Source organism: Magnolia sinica, chromosome 17, assembly GCF_029962835.1.
Source record: "Magnolia sinica isolate HGM2019 chromosome 17, MsV1, whole genome shotgun sequence".
NCBI classification, from domain to species: domain Eukaryota; kingdom Viridiplantae; phylum Streptophyta; class Magnoliopsida; order Magnoliales; family Magnoliaceae; genus Magnolia; species Magnolia sinica.
This window is the reverse complement of record NC_080589.1, coordinates 70,436,984-70,459,227: the sequence shown is the minus strand read 5'-3', so window position 1 is coordinate 70,459,227 and position 22,244 is coordinate 70,436,984. Positions and strand designations below refer to the sequence as shown.

General features: G+C 37.5%; 1 protein-coding gene and 3 long non-coding RNA genes across 5 annotated transcripts; 3 read left to right on the top strand and 1 right to left on the bottom strand.

Annotated features, from left to right (window-relative positions):
* The first annotated feature begins 2,225 nt into the window (after positions 1-2,225).
* Positions 2,226-4,674, top strand: LOC131230950 (uncharacterized). Its single transcript, XR_009164144.1, has 3 exons — positions 2,226-2,264; positions 4,045-4,188; positions 4,268-4,674. It is a non-coding gene; the product is annotated as an uncharacterized LOC131230950 (long non-coding RNA).
* A 7,732-nt stretch (positions 4,675-12,406) lies between these two features.
* On the top strand, positions 12,407-14,825 carry LOC131230802 (uncharacterized). 2 transcript variants are annotated; one of them, XR_009164099.1, is made up of 3 exons: positions 12,407-13,213; positions 13,351-13,455; positions 13,536-13,927. It is a non-coding gene; the product is annotated as an uncharacterized LOC131230802 (long non-coding RNA). The 2 variants fall into 2 exon arrangements; XR_009164098.1 differs by lacking the exon at positions 13,536-13,927 and adding an exon at positions 14,641-14,825 and having other exon boundaries at positions 12,408-13,213.
* Positions 14,826-15,962: 1,137 nt separating this feature from the next.
* LOC131231468 (uncharacterized) lies at positions 15,963-16,792 on the top strand. Its single transcript, XR_009164374.1, has 3 exons — positions 15,963-16,140; positions 16,230-16,427; positions 16,518-16,792. It is a non-coding gene; the product is annotated as an uncharacterized LOC131231468 (long non-coding RNA).
* Positions 16,793-19,063: 2,271 nt separating this feature from the next.
* On the bottom strand, positions 19,064-21,919 carry LOC131230614 (receptor-like protein EIX1). The gene has a single exon (XM_058226511.1). The coding sequence runs from the start codon at positions 21,917-21,919 to the stop codon at positions 19,064-19,066; it is 2,856 nt and encodes a 951-aa protein (XP_058082494.1).
* Between the last annotated feature and the right edge of the window lie 325 nt (positions 21,920-22,244).

Sequence of the window (22,244 nt, the reverse complement as noted above, 5' to 3'; positions counted from 1 at the left end):
AATGGACGGTGATAACAAATTAGCCCATTCAAAGGGTTAGGATCAGTCGTCATGGTGATTTTTGCATCATAGATTGCTCCCAGTTGTATCAATGAATGAATGATTCAGATGGATGATAGGCCACTCGAGTGTCAATTAAAATCCTAGGAATGTTGCTAACGTCCACATAAAAGAGGGAGGATAGCAAAACTCTATATGATCATTTTATATATATATATATATATATGTATATATATATATATATATATATATATATATATATATATATATATATAACATAATAATTTATGAGTTTGGGTTGGGTATGCTTGTATTTACAATGCTAGTGAACTCACTACAACAAAAAGGGGTTTAGCCGGTAATTTCGGAGTGGTCTTTTTCCAACACTAAGCAAAAGGCGCCGCTGGTAAAACGGATCTATAAATACAAAAAAAAAAAAAAACTACCAATTATGATCCCAGCCCCAACTCTCTCCTTCTCCCCACCCCGACTCTCCCTCTCTGCAACTCCACGACGCGATGGAGTCATTTCAGCCAGACTCTAAAAATGGTGGCAACAGCTTCAGGACGATCTCCTCTCCCTCAAGGACACGGGTCAGCAGATCCAGGACCGGTTCGAAATTCGACGGCTCCACCAGCACCACCTCATCTCCTCCCTCTAATCCCTCATCTCCTCCCTCAATCTCTCCCTCCAGCTCATCTCTTCCTTCAACGGCCGATCCTACACTCCAAACCCTAACCCTAACCCTAATCTTATAAATGCCTTCGAAAATCGACCTTTCACCCCTTGCCGCGATCTAAAACTCCAGTCCCTTGTTGCCAAACCCTCATCCGATCTGCCTCAGCAACGCCACTGATCTGACAGTGATAAGAAGCCATTGGATGATGATGGAGATGCAGATCTGCTGTCTGTCGTCCGATCCATGGTCGATGTCTTCCTGCTGGAATGCGTCCCATTCACGACAGTCGACTCAGCCGCGGTGCTCAGGAAGCTGGAGGGTGATTCATCGGCCATGCCGGCTGAGAAAATCAGCAGGAGAAAGCTCTAGCTGTTTTTACAGCCGAAAAACAGAAAAGATATAACAAAAAACGGCTGTCTTGTTGAAAAAAGAGCATTCGACAGCCACAAAACCAGAAGGAGAGAGAGCGAGCGAGTGGTGGCATTAATGAAATGTAGGTGTATGTATTTGGACCGTCTTTTGAGTAGACAAGGAGGGCAATAACGGAATTTTCGAAAAGTCAATCGCAAGTTTGAATACAAGCATATGGAAGAGATATGGGGGAAGAGAATAGCAAAAGCAGAAGAGATTTGGAGGTTTGTTCAGTAGCTCTGTATTTTTGCAGTGGTGAATTCTGTTGTTTCTGAAGGAATCAGGGCTTTGAAAATGCCAAAATACGGAATATAGGCAGAGTTGGGGTTTTTGTAATTGCGTAATGTGGGGAGGGTTTTCCAATTGTGGGGACGGTGGTTTGCTTCTACGTTGGAATCTTCAGAAACAGAGAAAAGGAGAAAGGAAGGAAACAAAAGAGAAGAAGGTAGAGGTTTATTGGTGAGGATGGCGGATGGAGGAGAGGAAATGCGGTCATTGGCATTGACGCCAACATGGTCTGTTGCGGTCGTATTGATGGTCCTTGTCGCCGTTTCTTTGTTTGTGGAGCGCTCTATTCACCATCTGAGCTCTGTAGGTGGCTTTTTGTTACCATTCTTTTTGGAAATTTGGCTATTTTTTATTCTGTTAGATTGGATATTTTTGTGCTTGTTTGGATCCCCCACAAATTCGCACAGGCTTTATATCCCTCCTCCTCACGGCAATGTCAGGCTTGATTTCAAACATTTGTATTGACTCGAAGTTCTACAGTGGTAAGTTCTCTCCATGTACCAAGGCTGAGCTTGAAGAAGATCCTCCAGAAGACGAGAAGAGTAAACATGGGGAACGCAAACTGTCAACAAGTTCTATCATTCATCACTCAATGAGGAGGGCATTGGAGGGTCTGAGTCAGAATAGTCAGTATCAGATATCAGTATATCAATAACTAGGTATACCAAATCCTTTTGATGTTGATGTAGATTGACTTGTAGCAATCTGCTCCAACTACAGCTTATATTGTTATATATCTTGTTCTAATCATGATGGAGACATTTATATTTTTATCCAAACTACTTGTAAAGAGGAATGTGATTTCTACTTACTCCTCCTTAAATGATGGGACCCACTGGTTACTGCACAAGTCCTAAATCTGGAAACGGGTGGTTTTAATTGTTTTGTCAGTCGTCAACTCTTCAACGTAGTATTTTTGTTACGTTGCATTGCTATTTATCATTTTCGTATGTATGTTACCCATGTTAAAATCTGAAACTTTCAGATCATGACTGAATTGTTGAAATTTTATACGGACATCAGGACTGTCGAACGTTGCCCAAATGATGAGGGGAATGTCGTGAGACTAGTGATCCCATTGGGAGAGATTTTGTTGTATTTTCTGTTTGGATGTGGTATGCTCATGACAAGCAGGCACCTATCTGCTAGTTGGATTTTGATTAACTCGAAGAGATCATTGTATCCCTAGATAATATCCAAGATTATTGTCTTTCTTGGAAGGTTAGAAGCCATATTGCTGCCTTTGGGTATGGCCACAAAGCAAGGCTGAACTCATGGTACCCACTTCCTATGATCTGTACTAATGCTTTGGGCTGGCCTAGTTATTTGTTGGTTTTTAACTGAAGAAGCATGAAAAAATATATTTTTTAAAAACAAGCAATTTGCAGATTGTGAAATAATATCCTAAACCCAACAATATTTTCAATTTGTGGGAGGTTAGAGTAAACTAGGAATGATTAGTTTTTACCCCAACATGAGTGTGCGTGTGTTGTAACTGACTGCCATTGTTTGGGTATAGACTGATTTTGATGGCAATAATTAAGTTGCAACATGATATTTTAGTTAGCACACTTCATTTCAGATTTACCAAATAATGTTTGCACCTTTTTCATCAATTTACCAAATAACAATTAGTGCAACCACTTCATGTCTGCATGCGTCTCATTTTACATTTGGCTGATTCAGAAGTTTGACAAATTAGATATTTTTAATTTGTTTATTTATTTGCTGTTTCATTTTGTATTTCTTGACTAAGTCACCTCTAATATGTATGAACAATTCCTACAGAGTGTTGAAAGTGCCACTTTATTTTTATTTTTTATGAAAATATATGATCTCAAATACACAAAAGTCGAAATTGGGAATCTGTGTGAAATTTGGTTGGCGCATTGGGGGGCCAGCTTCTAATTGAATTCCCATGATCTGCCTTCAATTCAACAAAGGGGTAGCTTTGATGCATTCAGATTCTAATTGTCAAACATCGTTTATGGAATATTGTTTTTTTTTTTTTTTAGTGGTTTCCAACCGATCTTTTTTCCATGTGCAGGAATATGAGTCACAATTCATATAGAGATGCATAGCTAGAGAACTTCCTTGATTGGTTGCCTTGTATAAAACAATGCTTTTATGGATCCTTTCATGATATTCCAGCTATTGTGACAAATTTCAATATTGTTAGTTATCTAGGAGGTTTCAATTTTAGTAACCCTGTGATCTTATTGCCCTTCATAGTTAACCATCATGCAATGTGTAGATTCCTAGTATTTCTTTTAATTGTGTTGCTGACTCTATTGGAAAGGAAAAAGTTGAGGTTTGCTAGATTCACATGGCAGCCCTGCCATCCACATGCAGGCTGTCTGAGTAATAGAGAGTAATTCTATTACTAGAAAGTGTTGAGATGCAAAAGAACATGATTAAGATAGTGATGTTGGAGATTGGTTGTTGGATTTTATCATTTTACTTGGATGGTTTGTTATTATTTTGATGTGAATGTTTGGATGTGTTGTCAAAACAAATTGCAATTATTTGTACTTATAAACTGAAATGACCAAATTGTAATTTCCTTGCTTCTAAATATACACTTCAAGTCATGATGTATTGTTTGGGTGTTGATTATGTCAGAAAAATGAATTTAAAACATTGACTTTTGTTATCTTAAATTGCAGATTTAGTTGCATAAGCAGGCAATATAAGTACCTTTTCGAGAAAGAAAATCTGCATGTATCGGTATGCAATAGATAAATCTAGATATATCTTCCAAACAAACTCACATGAATACGAGGAAACTATGAACAAACCCACCATATCCTGTAAGCTTTCATGACACATCTTGTTTATTTTCTATTCGGTGTAAACAATGGCCTAATTCTTTAAAAATTTTTGTATCAGGAAACATCACAAAGGAAGCTGGACCTGTAAGCATGATTTTCACCATACTAATGTATAATGCTTCAAAGCTTCAGGTGACTTGGTCTACCACTATTCTTGTCATTTCTTCTAGGTTTCTCATAATGATGGAGAGCCTCTCCCTGATCCATATGAGTATCGTAGTATAATTGGGGCCTTTAAGTATTTTACTCTCACTCAAGTTTATGAATGTAACGTGCTAGTTTATACATTAGCCTACTTTCTCCTGTTTCCATATTGTAATAAATATTCTTCAGTTTGTGAAAGGAACTCAATTCCCATTGTCTCCACATTCTTGCAAGTTCCTCTCTCCTTAACACCGGGTCAACGGTTCGAGTACCCATAGGTGGTGAAATTCCACTACGGCATGCGTGTATGGGGTGCGTATGCATGTGTAAAAAAAAAAAAAAGTTCCTCTCTCCTTATATATTTCTTTTTTTCCTCGGTTCACATTGTTCTGTCTTTTGGCCTTTGTGCAAACTTATGTAGCAAAGCAGATGAAATTTACAAAATATGCAATGTGATAGGCAGTCCCAGTCAGGATTCTTGGGGTGAAGGCCTGCAACTTGCAAATGCAATCAACTACCAATTCCCAGAGGTTGGACTTTATTTTAATCTTCAAATTCGCAACTACAATTGGCTGTAATATGATACAACCCATTTTATATCCTATAGGGAGAATTTCATTTTTTGTTGTCATCATGTGCCCAAGCAATGGACCAACTTGAATAGTCTTTAACTATTTTCTAATTAGCACGTGTTGTTCTTAATGGTTGTTGCTTGCCACAATGAAGTGGTCAATAATTTGTTGTCAATAAATCACTTCGCCAGCATTATATCCATCCTTAGAATATGGTTTTCTTGATTGTAACTAAATAAAAAAAAGTTTATTGAAGTTCATTAGGACTGCCATGTCAATGCAATACATATGTATGTTATACATGTACACTTGCATATTGTTTTGTACATGGTTGATTCTCTTTACATAGTAGGTTTACTTTGTGGTTTGTAACACTCACTTGTATTTTCTGTTAACATCCAATGAAGTTCTTTTGAAGTCAGAGAATTAAATTTTGTTGATTTAATATTGCAGTGTGCAAGTTCCAACTTTCTGTGCTCGTACCATCTGCCAGTAAAGAGGCAATGAACCTCGTCTCGGTAAGTATACCAATTGAAGTAGTTTTCTTTCGGAAGCAGACCCATTCCGAAAGAACCCCAAATACATGCAAGGTTCATGTTAGATCATATTGAGAATGTTGGAAGTTATCAACATGAATGATTTTGCAGATTGAGAATGTTGGAAGCTATCAACATGAATGATTTTGCATGTAATCTGATTACCTACAAGCACACAGTAGAACTCATATGCATCTGTTTGTTTACACTTCCAAATAAGTTGGTTATAATCTTCTATTCCTTATCCATATGTGATGTAACGAATCTGTATTTTGGGTTGTTTGGAAACTAGGAATTTACAAGTTGCTAAAGAATTTATTTTCTGGAAACAAATTCTTTATGAGAAACTGACTGGGTGTACCTTACCATCTAAGTTCTATTTGGCCATCTAGGAATTTATAAGTTCTCTTTTTGCCATAACCCAACCCAATCTAATTGGGTGTACCTTACCATCTAATTGCTGTCCATCTTTTTCCTAAACAATTAATATTTATATTCTATATTCTTTGACAGAGCTTATCAAATTAAAGTTTATATCTCACAACTACTGGCCACACTTGTAACAGGTAACAGGACACTTCAGCCTAATACAAGTCAGGCCGCTCAAATCATGGGCATACATGTACTGATCCAAACTCAAGCCATGGGCCCATCTTTAGACGGGGCAGATGCCAAAGTGCTTCATTGTTGTATAAATCATCAAGTATGCAGTGCTAGATGCTAATATCTTAGTTATGTCAGGTACGTAAGGCACATATGTTTGAGATCCAAACTGTTCATCTATTATACCTAATTGTGGATACTCCATATGTCCGAAATCATAAAAACCAAATGATCCAGAGCCATGCCACTATTTTATAGGCTTTTCCTTTTTTCCTTTTTTTGTTAAATGTGAGTTCTTTGTGAATTGTTCCTATTCTAAGGCCCATGGATGACTTATTTCTTAAAAGTTTTTCCAACCACATGATTTAGGGAGCTTGGATAGAAATTTCAGTAAAAAAAATGTGAAAATGTGCTGGGCCTTGCAATGCTAGCTTGGCTCCTCCTTTTTTAAATGTAGATTTTGTAGATTTCTAAAATCATGCCCTACTTTATCTGATTGGTAACCTTCAAACAAATAGTGAGAAGGAATATTTCACACCTAATTTAATCAGAGAATATTACCAGAACCTACCATTTTCTGTAGTGAAATTCCAACAAATATACATTCTAGGATCTCTTTTCTGTCATGTTATATTACATTCTTGAGAAGAGAATCTTTTGATATTACATTCTTCAACTCCAGTTGTGTGCCATGCAATTTTGATTGGATTAAAACATGGAATCCAGTTGATCAGCCAAGCATAAGGAAAAGAATCCTAAAATGGGTTTTTGGAAAAATTGAAATCAGAGATTCACCAGCTAAAAATAAGTAAAATTAACTGAATTTCTAGAGTTTAAAAAGGTATACAGAAAATTAAACAATATTTTTGTGAATTCAAATTCCTCATGTTTGAAGTAACCTTGGATTCAAGCATGGCTTAAACTGAAATTCCTTCAATGCAAAAGAAAAGAAGAAGAAAGAAGAAACTTTCTCCACATTCTTCATTTCATTTTTCTGATATTTAGTTGTAGTAAACTGAAATTCCTGCAGATTTGTAGACTTGATGCAAGGATCAGGCAGAACCTTGATGCCATGCAGCAGTTGGAACATGAGCTTGGGGCCATGTCTTCGTTTGATTATAGGCAAGTTTTTATCAACTCAATTTTTCACTTTTTCATTGGTTTGTCTGGAGATTCAGTTTTTGAACCTTGTTTCTTTATCTATGCAGAGAAATAAGGCATGGGTTTTCATTTACCCCAACAATATATGAGGTAATGCTTTGATATTTTGGAATGGTTTTCTTTGATTTTTTCTTTTTTTAATATTAGAGTGTAATTAAATTGAGAGTTGTTGTAGATGCTAATAGATTCTTAACTTTCTAAATCTGTTTCTTTACTACTATTATTGTGATCATTATGTAGAAGATTCTTGCTTGGATTCTCAACACATCTTAGATACCATCCAGTTTCATCCATGTCACCTAAAGCAGATTATAGAATTGTAATTAATGAACCAAATTCACCATTGATATTGGTCATGTGTACACTTGAATGTCACGTGTGAAGGGTGCATATGAATTGTAATTAATGAACCAGATTCACCATTGATAAAACACATGCATCAATGTAGGGCCAATAGATGTAATGGAATTCAAGTTACAACATTTGTTGCCTTGATAGTTTTTGACTTTTAAGGATAGGATCAAATGATTGATTATTTTCCATGCATCAATTTGTTGAATGTTGCCTTTTTACTCTTTTTTTTTTTTTTTCCTTGTGTACTGGATTTTAATCAATTCTGCTTGAATTTAGGCCTACAAGCACTTCAGCCTTTTGACGCCACTCGTGCTACGAGTAGACCATATAGAGGATTTGTTTTTATTTATTTATTTATTGGAGACTATTTTTAATTTATTGTAATAAATATTATACTTTTTTATTATGAAGTAATATAAATATCATTTAATATTCAGTTTTAATTGTATTGCATCATTTTTTATGTTTCAAATATTAAAAAAAGGCAGGTTTTTCAATTGAATTATATATAATAATAAAAATATTATTGGCCTATTGGGGAATTAATATATAATATAAAAATATTATTGGCCATCGGCACTTTCTATGAAAAAAAATGTTTAGAAATAGTACATTTAGCAGCGCTTGGAGAGATTTTTGGCAGCGCTTTTTACACTTATGTCGGCGCTTCAGTCAGAAATAACAGCGCCACCCAAAGCGTCGGTAAATCGAGAATGAGCGCCGCCAAAAGAGTGGCGCCGCTAAAGATATACTAGCGCAGATAAAACTTTTAGCGACACTCCCATTTATCGGCGCGACTTGAAAAATCGGCTGAGTATTTATTTAACTCAACTCAATATTTGTTAAAGTGCTCGCTGGAGCCTGTTAAAATGAGAGTTTGGCATTTTGGGACATGCAACTAATGTATATGAATGATATGAGGTACATGACCTAATGATTTTCATCTAATTGGAACTGCCATTTTTCATTTAGCTTGGGCTGAAATAACTAATAATTTTCATTTTATTTTCACATTTGTCAAGTACAGGTGGTCTCATGGGCCAGCTGGGCTAGTCATGGGCACAGAAACTGTAGAATGAGCTAGGCCTGGGCAACGCTGTACATGGTCCGGGCTTGGGCTAACCTTGAAGATTTTGTGCTGGGATTGGGAAGCATGAAGTCAGGCCCATCCAAGAACATGAATACAACTAATCACTCTTGAAGGAAAAAAAAAAACAAACACGGGGGGAATTCACAAGAAACAAACTCATGTACAACTAATTCCTAATAACCGACAATATTTTAACATAATATTCTAACGGAACACAATTTTCAAATAATATTCTACATGTAAATTTCATCTTGATTAGGTTTCACTACAACAAAACTGTGTAAAATCGGCACTTTGGGTGCATCATGCACCGGCGCTATTTAAATGCAGGCCACGGATGTTATAAAAAATTAAAAACGAGACGCGATTTCCATTTCACTCCCGGCTCTCTCTCTCCTGATGACTGTCTCTCTCTCTCTCCCGAATCTCTCTCTCTCTCTCCCTCTCCCGACAACTCTCTCTCCCAACTCTCTCTCTCTCGCAGGACTCTCAGCTTCTTCCTACCCCCGACTCTCTCTCTCGCGCAAGCTGCCATTAATTTTTGGGCTTAGATGAAGATCTGAAATAAGTAAGAGTCTAGATTTCATCAATTTCAACCTTAGTGATTTCATAATTAGGGATTTACAATGTTGAAACCCTAATTAGGGATTTACTATGTTGAAACCCTAATTAGGGATTTTTTTATGTTGTTTGATGCGAGTACATAGAAACGATTTGTTATGTGATACAGTTCTGATTTGTTTGATACTTCAATTTGCACTTTTTCATCTGAATTCTGTTGGATTTCATGACGGGTGGAGTTTTTCATTCTAAATTCTGTTCAATTTGCAGTTTTATAACCCAGTAGGTATCTAGATCTGCTACTTTCTTGTTTCCTAGGGTTTTGGATCTATTTTCTGCACTTTGCAAGGTTTTTTGATTGGTTATGGTGGGGATTTACTAGATCTAGAACTAGGGTTTGGATTTCAGAAAATTCAAGTGAGAAGATGCTTTTTCTTTTTCCATTTTTCATCTGTGGAAACTAATGAGACTATGGGTTTGTTTGGACTACGTGTGTCCAAACAGTTGTTTGTAGACAACCCTGTTTTGTGGCCCATTTGGAAACCCATGCCAAATCGCCGGTTTCAAAATCACCCGATGAAAAAGGCACTAAAAAGCCAATTGGTTTTCAGCGTCAATTTTGCAGGAAAATGCTTTTTTGAAGTTTGTGTCCAAACGGGTCCTAAAGGCAAGGAAAATGCAAGTTGGCAACATGGGAATGGAATAGGAAGAGAAAACTGTCATATACCAGAATTTATTTCCCAACATGGAAGATAAGAAGTATTGCGTGTCAAGTAGAATGTGGATCAAATGGAATACATAAAACGGATGTTATTGTTAAAAGGGCAAAACTCATACTGCCACTATTTCGTTAAACTGGAAGAATATATCTCATTTAGAAGAGGTAGCAATTCAAACAAGTTAAATCTGACCCAAGATTACCTCTCCACCAGAAACCTTGAATTCGGAAGGGACTTTCTCAACATTAAGAACCTTAACCTTCCCATCTACAACGTAAGCTGACCACCTGTAAAAGAAGCAATTTGTGAACTTAGTTGTTATCCTTTGAAACTTTTGGTACACCCCAACAACTCCATTATTAGAGTAACTAGAAGAAAACCACTTGGCAGTATGAACATCCAATTTGCATAATATGCATGGGTCATTTTACACAAGCAGGCCAGATGTTTGGGTGATCAAGATCATTCATTTAATGGACCCACCCTATATAGACCTTTCCCCATGAAACTTTGATGGGGGATCCAAAGCTCTTTGATTGCTGGCCTGAGGCAGCTATGAAAAGAAATATGGCAACAGTCCCCATTTAAACCGAGAAAATGCCAAAGATTGGGTGGCTAGGATCTTCCCATCTGCACGACTTCTGGGACATGGTCCATTTAAATTGGGACCCATGAGATGAACATCTGCGTTGTTGTGGGCCCATTACTATAAACTGAATGCCTGAGGATACCATGAATATCTGTATCAGGTCAATGATTCCAAGTAACATGAAATTGGAATTTTCGAGTTGTTGATTCTTATCTATGGCATAGTCCTCATGATGATTGGGTCAGCCTGATTTTTGGTGCCTCCCTACCCAATGATTGGATCAACCTTTTGGATGGTTGTATTGCATACTTACAGTACATGTGCCCACAACTGCCCTGTTGCATGTTAATATTCAACTCCATGTGACATTCTGCTTGATGAATTGTAGTTCTTTCTTTCTTTGTTAAGTATTTTAATTGATGTGCTTCCCTTGTTTTGAGAAAATATAGGTAAATGTCAAGCGTAATCCATGATCATGAACTATCCCATCATTTCTTGTAAATGTTATGCCTAAATATTTAGCAATTATCTCTTTGCAGCTCTTATTGCATTATAGTACTGGTTGGACTTCACATCACAGATGCAAATTGTCTTTCATTAAATGCATTTATATTTACATTAAAGAGTTCTAACATCCATAAACTTGCTAAAACCATGTGTAACCTGGATTTCAACAGCTGCATACACAGTTGCAAATAGGTTACTATACACAAACTGCTATGCATACAGATGCTATATTTTAGCATGCAAACCTTTTTCTTTTTCTTTTTTACTTTTTCTTTTTTCTTCCTGGATTGGGCGCTATCAGGGCACTTGCCAACATGTATCCTAATAAAATATCATTCGAAACTCAAACCTCAATAGAGTGGAATGGCGGAAAAGGATTCACTTGCTTTTAACAAACAACTCACTTGGGTTTCTCTTACATTTCATAAAACATTTCACAAGCATTTCATAAAACATTTCACAAGTATTTCACAAATGCTTCAAAACGGCATTTTAGGCATTTCATTGTGTTTAAAAAAAAATTCTTATGCCTTACAGGAAAGTTTTTAAAGATGAGTCGTTTTGGATTTGGAAGTGTTCTTCCATAGAGATTTCATTGCATAAAATAGAGAGTTGGTCCATGGAGACTTGGGGTCGTATGGTCACATTGTTTGGAGCATGATAGTTCATGCTCTGTGATTTCTATGCAATGGGAGAAATGCTAGGATTTTTTAAGGCAAAAGCTACCTCTGTTCAGAGGCTGGTGCTTAGGCTTGACAACCTCATCTTAATTTTATCAATGGTGGGGCTCCAAATTCACAGGGATAGCCACCATATTGCTAAAAGCTAGCTAGCTAGAGGTGTTGTTTTGCAACTAGAGAAGAACAAGAGGGCCACTCACTATCAACCAATCCAAGTTCCTTTTGTAGTTTTTTGGTTTTTGGTTTTCCTAATAAAATTATGTTGGCATTAAAAAGAAGAAGAAAACTAAGTTCAACCTCTTGCAAAGAAGGAATTCCAGTTTTGTGTCAATCACCGTCATCACCATAGCCTTGTCCAAGCCATTTGCTGTTGGTGTTAAGCACCTTATTTCACCAACTAGATTTGAGAGAGGATTTCTTGTGATTATTGTTTGGCATAAGTTTAAAACCAGCTACCCACCTAATGTGAACGTTCCTTGATTGAAGAGAAGGAACACAAGAACACCACAATGTTGATGCTTGTTGTGTTCCATAGATGCAGATTGCTAATGATTTGTTTGGTAAAAAACCTAAATGTTATCTTGTACTTAGTAAATAAGAACTGGTGTAGTTGAATTAGAAAAGCATATCCATGCTATCCGAATCCAAAATTGGCATATGTGAGTGCCCAAATATTACAGCTGAAATAGAATCCATTACCCTAACTTCCTACCATGTTTTGGAATATTGGTTGTCTTGCTTCTCACTCTTGCTAAAGTCTAGCAGTGAGATGCTGACTGGAAGCTTCAAAATTTATTTTCTTATTGTAATACCCAATGCTTGAATTTATTGGTCTTCTTTGGTTGATCTTTGTCATGGAATTGGCTGATTTTTTAGAGCAACTGCTACATTGTGTTGCTATGAGTGTTCCTTCTTCAGGCTTCTGCGTGCAAATACTTTCTTATTTTTCATCATCCTGATTAGTTCCCTATCAGGTCTTTCTTTTGTCATTGAAATCATAAGCTTTTTCATGTATGTGTATATATATGTACACGCGCATGCATATATTTGAATGGCAGGCCTGTTCTGGACATGTTGTAGAAGCTTGTAACATTGGTAGGGTAAGTTACAGATAATGGTATATTTTTCCCATTCTTTTGCTAAAAGGTTTACAACCCTTCATGTCATTTGTATGGTTGAAGGAACCCATTTTGTCTCAAACACCTAGTTTCTTGTTTCCTGTTTCTGGCATCCATTTCATCATCCAGTAACTACAGTAGGAAATTTTTTTAAATCAGAATTTCCTGAATCTATATTCTCTGTTTGCCTCCAATTTCTCATTCTGGCACTTAGTGTAGTAAGCAATTGTGTTCTCTATGTTGGGTAGTATATTAATTACATTAAAACTGATGATGCTCTTGGTTAATCACTTTGCAGGCTGCAGAAAGCTCATTTGTGAGAAGATCAGCAGCACGCATGCTTAGTGGAAAGAGGCCTGTCCACCCAACAGTGAGTTCATTTTTCCTTTTAATCAATTCAAATTATAATTCTGCAAGCACTTCATCATGGTGGTCTACTCTTGAGTGGAAAAAAGCACTCATGATATCTACTGTCTAGTTTAATGGACTTGTGTGTATTTTTTTCAGTCAGTCACTAAAAAAAGTGGGTCGGTTAAACCCAGTGTTGGAAGAAAGGCTGATGGAGTTGGACAGCCAAAGACCCTGGGAGCAGCTGAATCTGAAGATACTGAGGTGAATATCCAACCATTCTATATATAAGAGCAATTCAAACTTTTAACTTTCTCATGCAATATCACCAACTACTCGGATAGGTATGCTAACACTACATGACATTCTTGAATCAGACCATGGTATATTTTCTTTTTTTCTTCCAGCTTGTTAATAATTAGTAGGGTCAGCTTCTGGGCATGGTATAATAATGAAGGGAACTTCTATGTATCAAATAAGGGGACATGCTTTTAGCTAGGGCACCATCTGTACCTTGTTAGCTACATGCTACTTCAATGTGGAACATGATTGGGAAGCATTTCTTCAATGTGGAACATGATAGTGGACTGGAATATTGACATGTATTTCAAATTGGGTTTTTGAAAAAAAAAAAAAGAAAAAAAGATGCTTTGGTTTGTTTTCTGTAATGCAATGAAGTTGTGCCCTTTAAGAACTACCGATGGTGTTGTAGGACGATGCTGGATATTTGTGACTTGGGAATTCAGTTCGGTTGCGTTAGGCTCATCCCTTTTGTGCAGAAGGGGCTATCTTTGTAAGACATTTATCCTCTTTCTCATTGATGTCTTTTAAATCTTTCTTTTGAATTGTTTTTATTTACTGAGTAATGCTTTTCTATCAGCCTAGTATTAAGCAAATCTAGTTGATTTGGTGATGTTCTTTTATTTCTTTTTCATTTTTTTGAGTAATTGATTGATTTTTTTAATGTAAGAAATGCCTGTTGCAGGTGTTTTCATTGAGAAATGCTCGGACGGTTGAATGTGTAGTTTGGGCACATGCCCTTGAGATTTGTGCCAGTCACTAGGTGGGGAACATTCTGATCATATTCTTGCCTAAAGTCATGTTGGTCCACTTATCTGGTTAGTGGTTAGCCACATGCATGTGGTGAATATGGACCATCTGAAAGAAAATGACTAGTAGTCTAGATTCCATGGCCCATCAATGAGTAGACCAGCATTATTTTGTGCCTGAAATGTTATTGGTGGGATCCACCTGATGAAGGATGTCACATAAATGTGATATGTTGGCACATGTGTGATGATTCACCTCTTGGATATCTCCTTGTTTTATTTATTTATTTAATTATTATTATTATTTAGCTTCCTCACATTTACAGCTACTTAACATCATGCAGTGATTGCCAAGGACAGTGGGAAAGGTTGCCACCTACTTGGTCTCCTTCCCCGACAGGCTGTGGGAAGCTTAATTTACAGTGGTTTCTCAGATGGGAACTTGGGCCAGGCAGGAAACAATGAGTGGTGAGGAGGATGTCAGGCATCATTTTCTACAGCACATGGATTGATTGACCAGGCAGAGGCATTGGCTCTTGCCCCGTCACTATGAATTGAGAAATTAGGAAGCTCCTTTTTAAGGCAGAGGCATTGGCTCTTGCCCCGTCACTATGATGTATATGGATGTATTCTAGCAATAGCTTGTTGCTCTCATACGAGTGTGGCAATTAGTAGGATTTTATTTTAGAAACCCGAAATTGCTGGGAGAGAGGCTTAAGATGATTGTGATGATTTGTTTGGTTTATGTATCTTATGTTTGTTCCTGTCTTCAGTTTTTGGATTTTACTCGTAGGTGTACTTGATTTTTGCTCCTGGATCTTTAGCACATACGCAATACTCGAGAAATAAAACATGCATATTCTTATGTTTTCTCTTTCTCAGATTGATCTTGTTTTCTTTGTAATATAAGGTTCTATATTTACGTAGTATTTTATATGAAGGTAGTTTAGACATTTAGTGTATATAATGGTATTGCAGTCATTGTTTTTGTAGTTTGTATTTGTATACAACTTTAGGAATGTATTCATTCTCTCAACCTTTCTTTGTAAGTTTTATGGTACTAGAGCCCCATGTTTTAAATATCGTTATAGCGTAATGTATCGCACCCATGTTTTAAATATTGTAACCTTTGCTGTTTACGATTCTTGACATCAAAGAAATCCATGTTTTCTAAAGGAAATAAATGCTACCCACATTCATACCTTTGTTAGTTAAATAAGTCTGCTCTCTGCCATTAATCTTGACTCTCGAGATTAATAATGCCGTCCTCTTCGCGTCTCCTTTCCTGTGTCCTTGCATCAAAGTACATGCAGGGTAGTATCTCACGGATAAAAGGAATTGGGCCAGTATTATTGTTATTGTTGTTGTTGTTGTTGTTGTTGTTGTTTGAAAATTACTAGGAATGGCCCGCATCTAGGTATTTCTTATCTATTAAATTGATCACACCCCTTATAGGGTTGGAACATTAAAAAAAGATGCTATTGAATGCACGCAGACTGTTAGATGCATACATTCATGAATGCTCATATACCCTAATGTGTACATGCATACTTAGGAAAATTTACTCGTTTCAAATCTTGTAGCTCCCTATTGGAATTAACCCCAACAAGGCAATATACAATTGTCTATCATGTGTTGATAGACCCAATAGTTGTTACAGGGTGTGAAATGAAGTAGAACTGGTGATTAATACCTTAATTTTCATATATGAGAGTTGCTAATATCTCCTTCAATGCAGGTTGAGGTTGCTCTGAGAGATCTTATACTCTCAGATTATGCCAAGAAGAATAATGTAAACACCTCGGCACTGACACAATTTGAAATTCGTGATATAATACTGGGGGCTGAGATAACTCCACCTTCACAACAGAGGCAACAGATTATGGAGATTGAGAAGTAGGTGATGTGTTTAATAAAAGTCTATCAAGCTGAGGAGCTTCTTTGCCGCTTTCACTTGGCTAATAATCTTTAGCAAATCTTCATGTACAGGCGAAAGAAGCAAGCCAACTTATAATAGTCACAACAAGGACAACAATTGTGCACGGCGATGAACTCATTGTCACCACAATAAGGCCCTATAAGCAAGCAGCATTTTGTTCTAAAACTGATTGGCATGTGTAAGCAATCTCAACGACGAATGTATATCTTAGAGTCAATCATATTTATGTAAACACTGAGGACATTAAGGTAAATAATTATAGCTATTTTCCATTGTATGCACTTTTTAACTTTCAAGGTTCTAGAAACTGAACTTATGTGAGTAATTCCTGATTACAGGAGACAGACTACACATACATCATGCCCAAAAACATTTTGAAGAAGTTTATTTGCATAGTAGATCTTCGGACTCAAATTGCAGGATATTTGTATGGCATAAGCCCCCCAGATAACCCTCAAGTGAAGGAAATCTGCTGTATTAGTTATCAATTAACATTAATATTTTTTAGCCAACTCATCAAATTGAAGATGTGTATTGTAATAAATACTATATTTTTTTTATTGTCTAGTAATATAAATTTTGTTTAATATTCAGTTTTATTTGTATGGCATCATTTTTATGTTTCAAATATTTTAAAAATATAGGCTTCGATTGAATTATATATAATAATAAAAAATTACTGGCATGTTAGGGCCTCTCAAATCTATACAAAATCTTTTAGCGGCGCTTGTGTAGAAATTTTACGGCGCTTTTTCATGAGAAAGTGTTCACAAACCACTTATACCGGCGCTCGGATTGAATTTTAGCGGCGATTATTAGCGTCGGGAAAAACCACAATTATTGGCCTAGCGCTGCCAATACTTTTCCCGATATACCCATTTATCGGCGCTTGGTTAGCGTCACTATTACAATTGCCAGTGCTTTTAGGAGATTTTACCCGCACTTACGAGCACCGTAAGCGCCGGTACAAGTCCTAGTTGTTGTAGTGCAACCTCTGTGAAAAAAAAAAAAAACATTGGTACTGCTCCCACGTTGCTGTTGTAAATGAAAAGAAAAGATTACCATTTTTCACCACAGGTTGCATTTATATATATGCCAAAGGAACAATGCAATACCACCCATCCAATGTCAGATGGTGCACAATCAGTGATGCACTTCAAACCACCTGTTGACCTAAAATCCCATGACCTGAATTCTACGCACCAGATCTATGTACGCCATACTGTGTTTTATTTGTGTCATCTGCTCCTTTTTATCAAGTTGAAATCGTCGGTGGACTGTATATCAAAATCACCAGCTCCAAAGCTAAATGAGGTCACATTATGAGCCCTAGGAAGGTTTCAGTGGTGGTTTTCACTGTCCCTACTGTTTTTCTTCTTTTGTTAGAAAGTAACGCAGGGATGAACGTGATGAGGTCGATCACCGTCTTCCTCGAAGGGATAACTATTCCTGAATCCATGGAGCTTCCTGGACTCCTCACAAAGATATATTGAATCCATGAGTGAAAATAAGAAAATAGAAATAAATTCTAGAAAATTTAAAATTTCATTAGTGGATAATAAAAACGAATTTACAATCCTTTAAATAGTGATACCAAACATTGGTTATTATTTATAGTAAGTGTCCTATTTGGCTTAACCACGTTTATTCTAAGTACTTTTATGGTGGACACAACTCCTAAAGCTCAAAGGATGAAGATTTATAATTAAACTAAAACTTAGTGCTATAAATAGTAAAAACAAAATAAAATGTATTTTCAATTGTTTATTTGATGGAATCTCGCAAATTCGGCATGGGTAACCCAACAATGCCAGGTTGGTTGGCTAAAGTAGCTTCTTTTACCCCAAAATCATATATAATATGCTGAAAAACTAATTCCTGTTTGCGAGATACACCTGTTGTAAGGTTCTGACAGTCCGGATTACCTCTGCCTCCGATCGGGCCTTCTCTGGTCCATCCTGGACATGAAAGTGTCCGTGACCCGCTCTACATCACCTAGTTTTGTGTAAATTATACTTTTGTAGGTGATGGGATCACACCATCGGCATCCTATGCCAGCAACTAGTGCAGGTCCCACCAGAATCTTCAGCAACACCTATTCTAGTAGGGAAGCGGACTAGATGTGATGGAGATGACCAAATTGTAATAGACTTAGCATTAGTATTAAGAAGCTGGGTTTCAAATTGCAATTGCAGTGGGTCCTTATCCTTGCCTCGGCGGTAGACTCCCTGGAGTTTCAACATGAGGTCCGGGATTCGAGCACCCATAGGCGGTGAAATCCCACTATGGCGTGAGTGCAGGGGTGTGTGTGTGTGAGTGGGTATGTAAAAAAAAATTGCAATAGTTAGCATAACGAATGAGCAGTGTGGATAAGTCACATACATCATGATATGACCTACGTTGATTTCGTAAATTTCTGGATTTAAGTGTTAAAAAAGTAAGCTATCACATTTGCATTGGAAAAGATGCAGTAATTACCTAAGCAAATAATTATACAGTTGGGTTCAATCCTTAACGTGTAAATCACTGTACAGTATTCAATGGCTCATTGTAGGTGCATTCCTTTTAAATCTAATGTGAGTGGAAAGGCAATTGCAACCTCACTGATAACTGTAGTTCAATTCAATAGCGCATCCAAATGAAGCCTAAATTAATATGAATATTAAACTTTGACATATAAAATTTAAAGATAGACATATAAATGAACAAAAAAGGACATACTGAAGGGAAAAAGTACATAATACACATTTATTTGGAACATGTTCAACATACAATATACAAAGTGGTTTTATTTCTTAGTTTCTTTAGAAAAAGTTGTTGACTGGGAATATGTTGAATATTGATCACCATTCATCAACACCAGTCTTTCAGCTTCGTCTCCAACTTAAGACACCTTTGTTACCCACACCACGGAGATCTTATCCATCACTTTATCGAAAAATCGATAATAAGCAATCCTCCATGGCTTGTTGAAGATTAGAACGCCACAGAATCCCCAAAATCCCACAACAAATCCTGGTGCCATGCTAGTGAAAAACCATACTTGTTCAAACCCTTCTCCCTCCTCCGCCTCTTCTTCAACTCCATTGCCCATGGACATTGGAGTCTGAGATGCTTTGTTTTTTGGGCATTCTTTTGGAAGTGGAGGGCCACAAAGATCGAGGTTGCCAATGTAAATGGAGGGATCGTTAAATGTCTGCAGCTGCGTGCCCGATGGAATCTGCCCTGAAAGTTGGTTATAGGACAAATCCAAGCTACTTAAGAAATATAGCACTGACAAGCTTTGGGGAATGTTTCCCGAAAGCTGATTCCGCGATAAATCAAGAGACTGTAACTGTCTCAAGCCATCAATATTCTTCGGAATCTTTCCTATCAAATGGTTTCCAGATAAGTTCAAGCCTTCCAATCCAGAAAGACTTGATAGCTCTTCAGGGATCTCTCCAGATAGATTGTTTCTTGAAAGATCCATAACCATCACAAGGGAAAGTGTCTTAGTATAATCGAGGACCATTCCTTTCATAACGACTGTTATATTCTCTTCATAGACTACAAACTGATCATCATCATCAGCATAAACATCATTCCAAATAAGTCTACTTTTATTCTTCGATGTAGCCATGGCACTGAAATTACCAAAACACCTTGGTATTGTTCCAGATAGATTATTATCTGCGAGGTCCATGATCTGAAGAGAAGTAAGATGGGATAGCTGTGGAGGAATAATTCCAGAAAACGTATTTGACCGAAGGTTGAGTATCCGGAGAGATGACAAGCTTTCTCCTATCCATGTTGGTATGTTTCCAGAGAATCTGTTCCAACTGAGATCCACAGTGATCAAAGAAGTGCAGTTTCTCAGTGATGTAGGGAAGTCCCCTGAAAAATTATTCTTGCGCAAGTGCAACCATTCGAGACTAGTCATAAAACCAGAACATCCTGGAATATTTCCAGAGAGATTATTGCTTGCCAAATCCATGATTCTTAATCCAGTCAAGTCCCCCAAACATCGAGGAAGTTCTCCCGTTAATTGATTGTACGAGAGATCCAGGGCTCCCAAGGCATCCGTTTTACATAACGATGTGGGAATGCTGCCATTTAAACGATTATGAGAAAGTGATAAGAAATCAGGAGATATTTCGCCAAAAGTTATGGGGATGGGTCCAGAAAGTAAATTGTTGGAGAGATCCAAAATCCAAATCCAGGCATTAAGAAACGAGTGTGGCAACGGACCCTCAATTTTGTTGGAACTTAAATCAATTGTGCTGGAATAAGTCGCCCAACGACTGAATTGCAGTAACTTTGGAATCTCGCCTTTGATTTGGTTGTCAGAAAGATTCAGGTAGGTGACTGAAGAAGACAAGTTCCAAAACCAATCTGGTATGGAATCTGAAATTTGCGCATTGGAGAGGTCGAGCACGAAAAAATTTCTTTGCTTGTGAAGCCATGCAGGAAAATGGGGCCCCAGTCGACAAGATCTCATTCTGATCTCTTTGAGTTGAAAAGGAGGAACCCAGTCGGAGCTAACGTCCAGAACAAAGGAATTTGAAGACAGGTCTAGTGATTCTAATTTCGTTAGATTGGAAAAGTGAGCTTCAGACACACTACCCACTAACGAATTATAAGATATCACCAGATTAGTTAGTTTTGAAAGTCGCCCAAAGTTCACGGGTAAAGTCCCATTCAAGCTGTTCCTGTCCAGATACAACTCTCTCAGGGATGGAAATCCTGGTTCCGGAATCGGGCCATACAGAGAGTTTACACTAAGATCAAGGATCTCCAAACTATCCCCAAGGCATCCGGATGGACTTTCTATAAATCCATTCATCTCTCCGCTTCGTTCATTCAATGACAAACCTAAACTTTGCAATTGGCAGAGATTGCTCAAAGAACCTGGAATTGGTCCTTGGACCAAATGGATAGCGGAGATGTCAAGATGCACTAGACCACTCAAATTGAACAGCCAATCGGGTATTCTGGGACCAAGTTGGTAATTACTTGAAAGATCAAGGACTGAGAGCGATGTAAGATTAAGATACGGGAGAGGAGTAGTGATGTTAGCTAGACCACAACCAGACAGGTGTAGCTCCAAAAGAGATGGAAGCATATTAACAACTCGTAGCCAGTCAGGTACTTCTTCAAGGTTTACGTTATCCATGTGAAGGTGTTGTAAAGAAGAAAGACGAGATAGCCAAAGAAGGTTGCTAACATTTAGTCCGGAATATGATCCGGCAGTACTGAGATCAAGATAAACCAAGCTAGAGAGATTACCGAGCTCATGTGGAATTGTTCCATAAAAATCAGCTCTAGAGAGGTTAAGATATCTCAGTTTCTTGAATGAACCGATGAATTTTGGGATCTGTTTGGAACGAAAACTATTAAGACTGAGGTCCAAGTAAGTCAGATGTCTTAACTCAAGCAAAGAAGGATTTAGCTCACCTGATGAGTAACAATTGCCAGTAAAAAAGTCATTGGTTGGGTCTCCAAGGAGGTTACGGAGGTTGAGTTTGATAACATGGCCAGTCTTGTTGTTGCAACCAACTCCATTCCATCTGCAACAATCATGGCCCACCCATGAAGAGAGCCAATTCTTTGGATCTACAAGGCCTCGTTTGAAGTCGAGAAGGGCTTGCCTCTCTCTTTCTATGCAAACTCCCTTCACTTCTCCATCATAAGTGGATTGAATGATTTCAACGCTTAGAAACACAAGCACTGAAAGAAAGATAACTCTCACTGACCCACCCATTATCACACAACACCAACCAATATTTTCCCTAAGTATGCCTTAGCTTTACCTCAGTTCTATATATAAAAGAGAGATGAGGAAGGAAACGTCCAAAGAATAGATGAGAGAGAGAGAGAGAGAGTTACCACGCTGGCAAGTGTCTGAGTTACCTAGCTGGCAAGTCTTTTCGACGAGATGGATGATTTTTTTGTTTTGTTTTTTTAATACTCCCGCATAGGACAATGATTTATACTCGAGCATTTAGAGACTACTCGGGTACTTAGGGCCGGTTAATTTTGACGTAATTACTGTATTTTGACTGATTCGGGTACTTATTACTTACAAT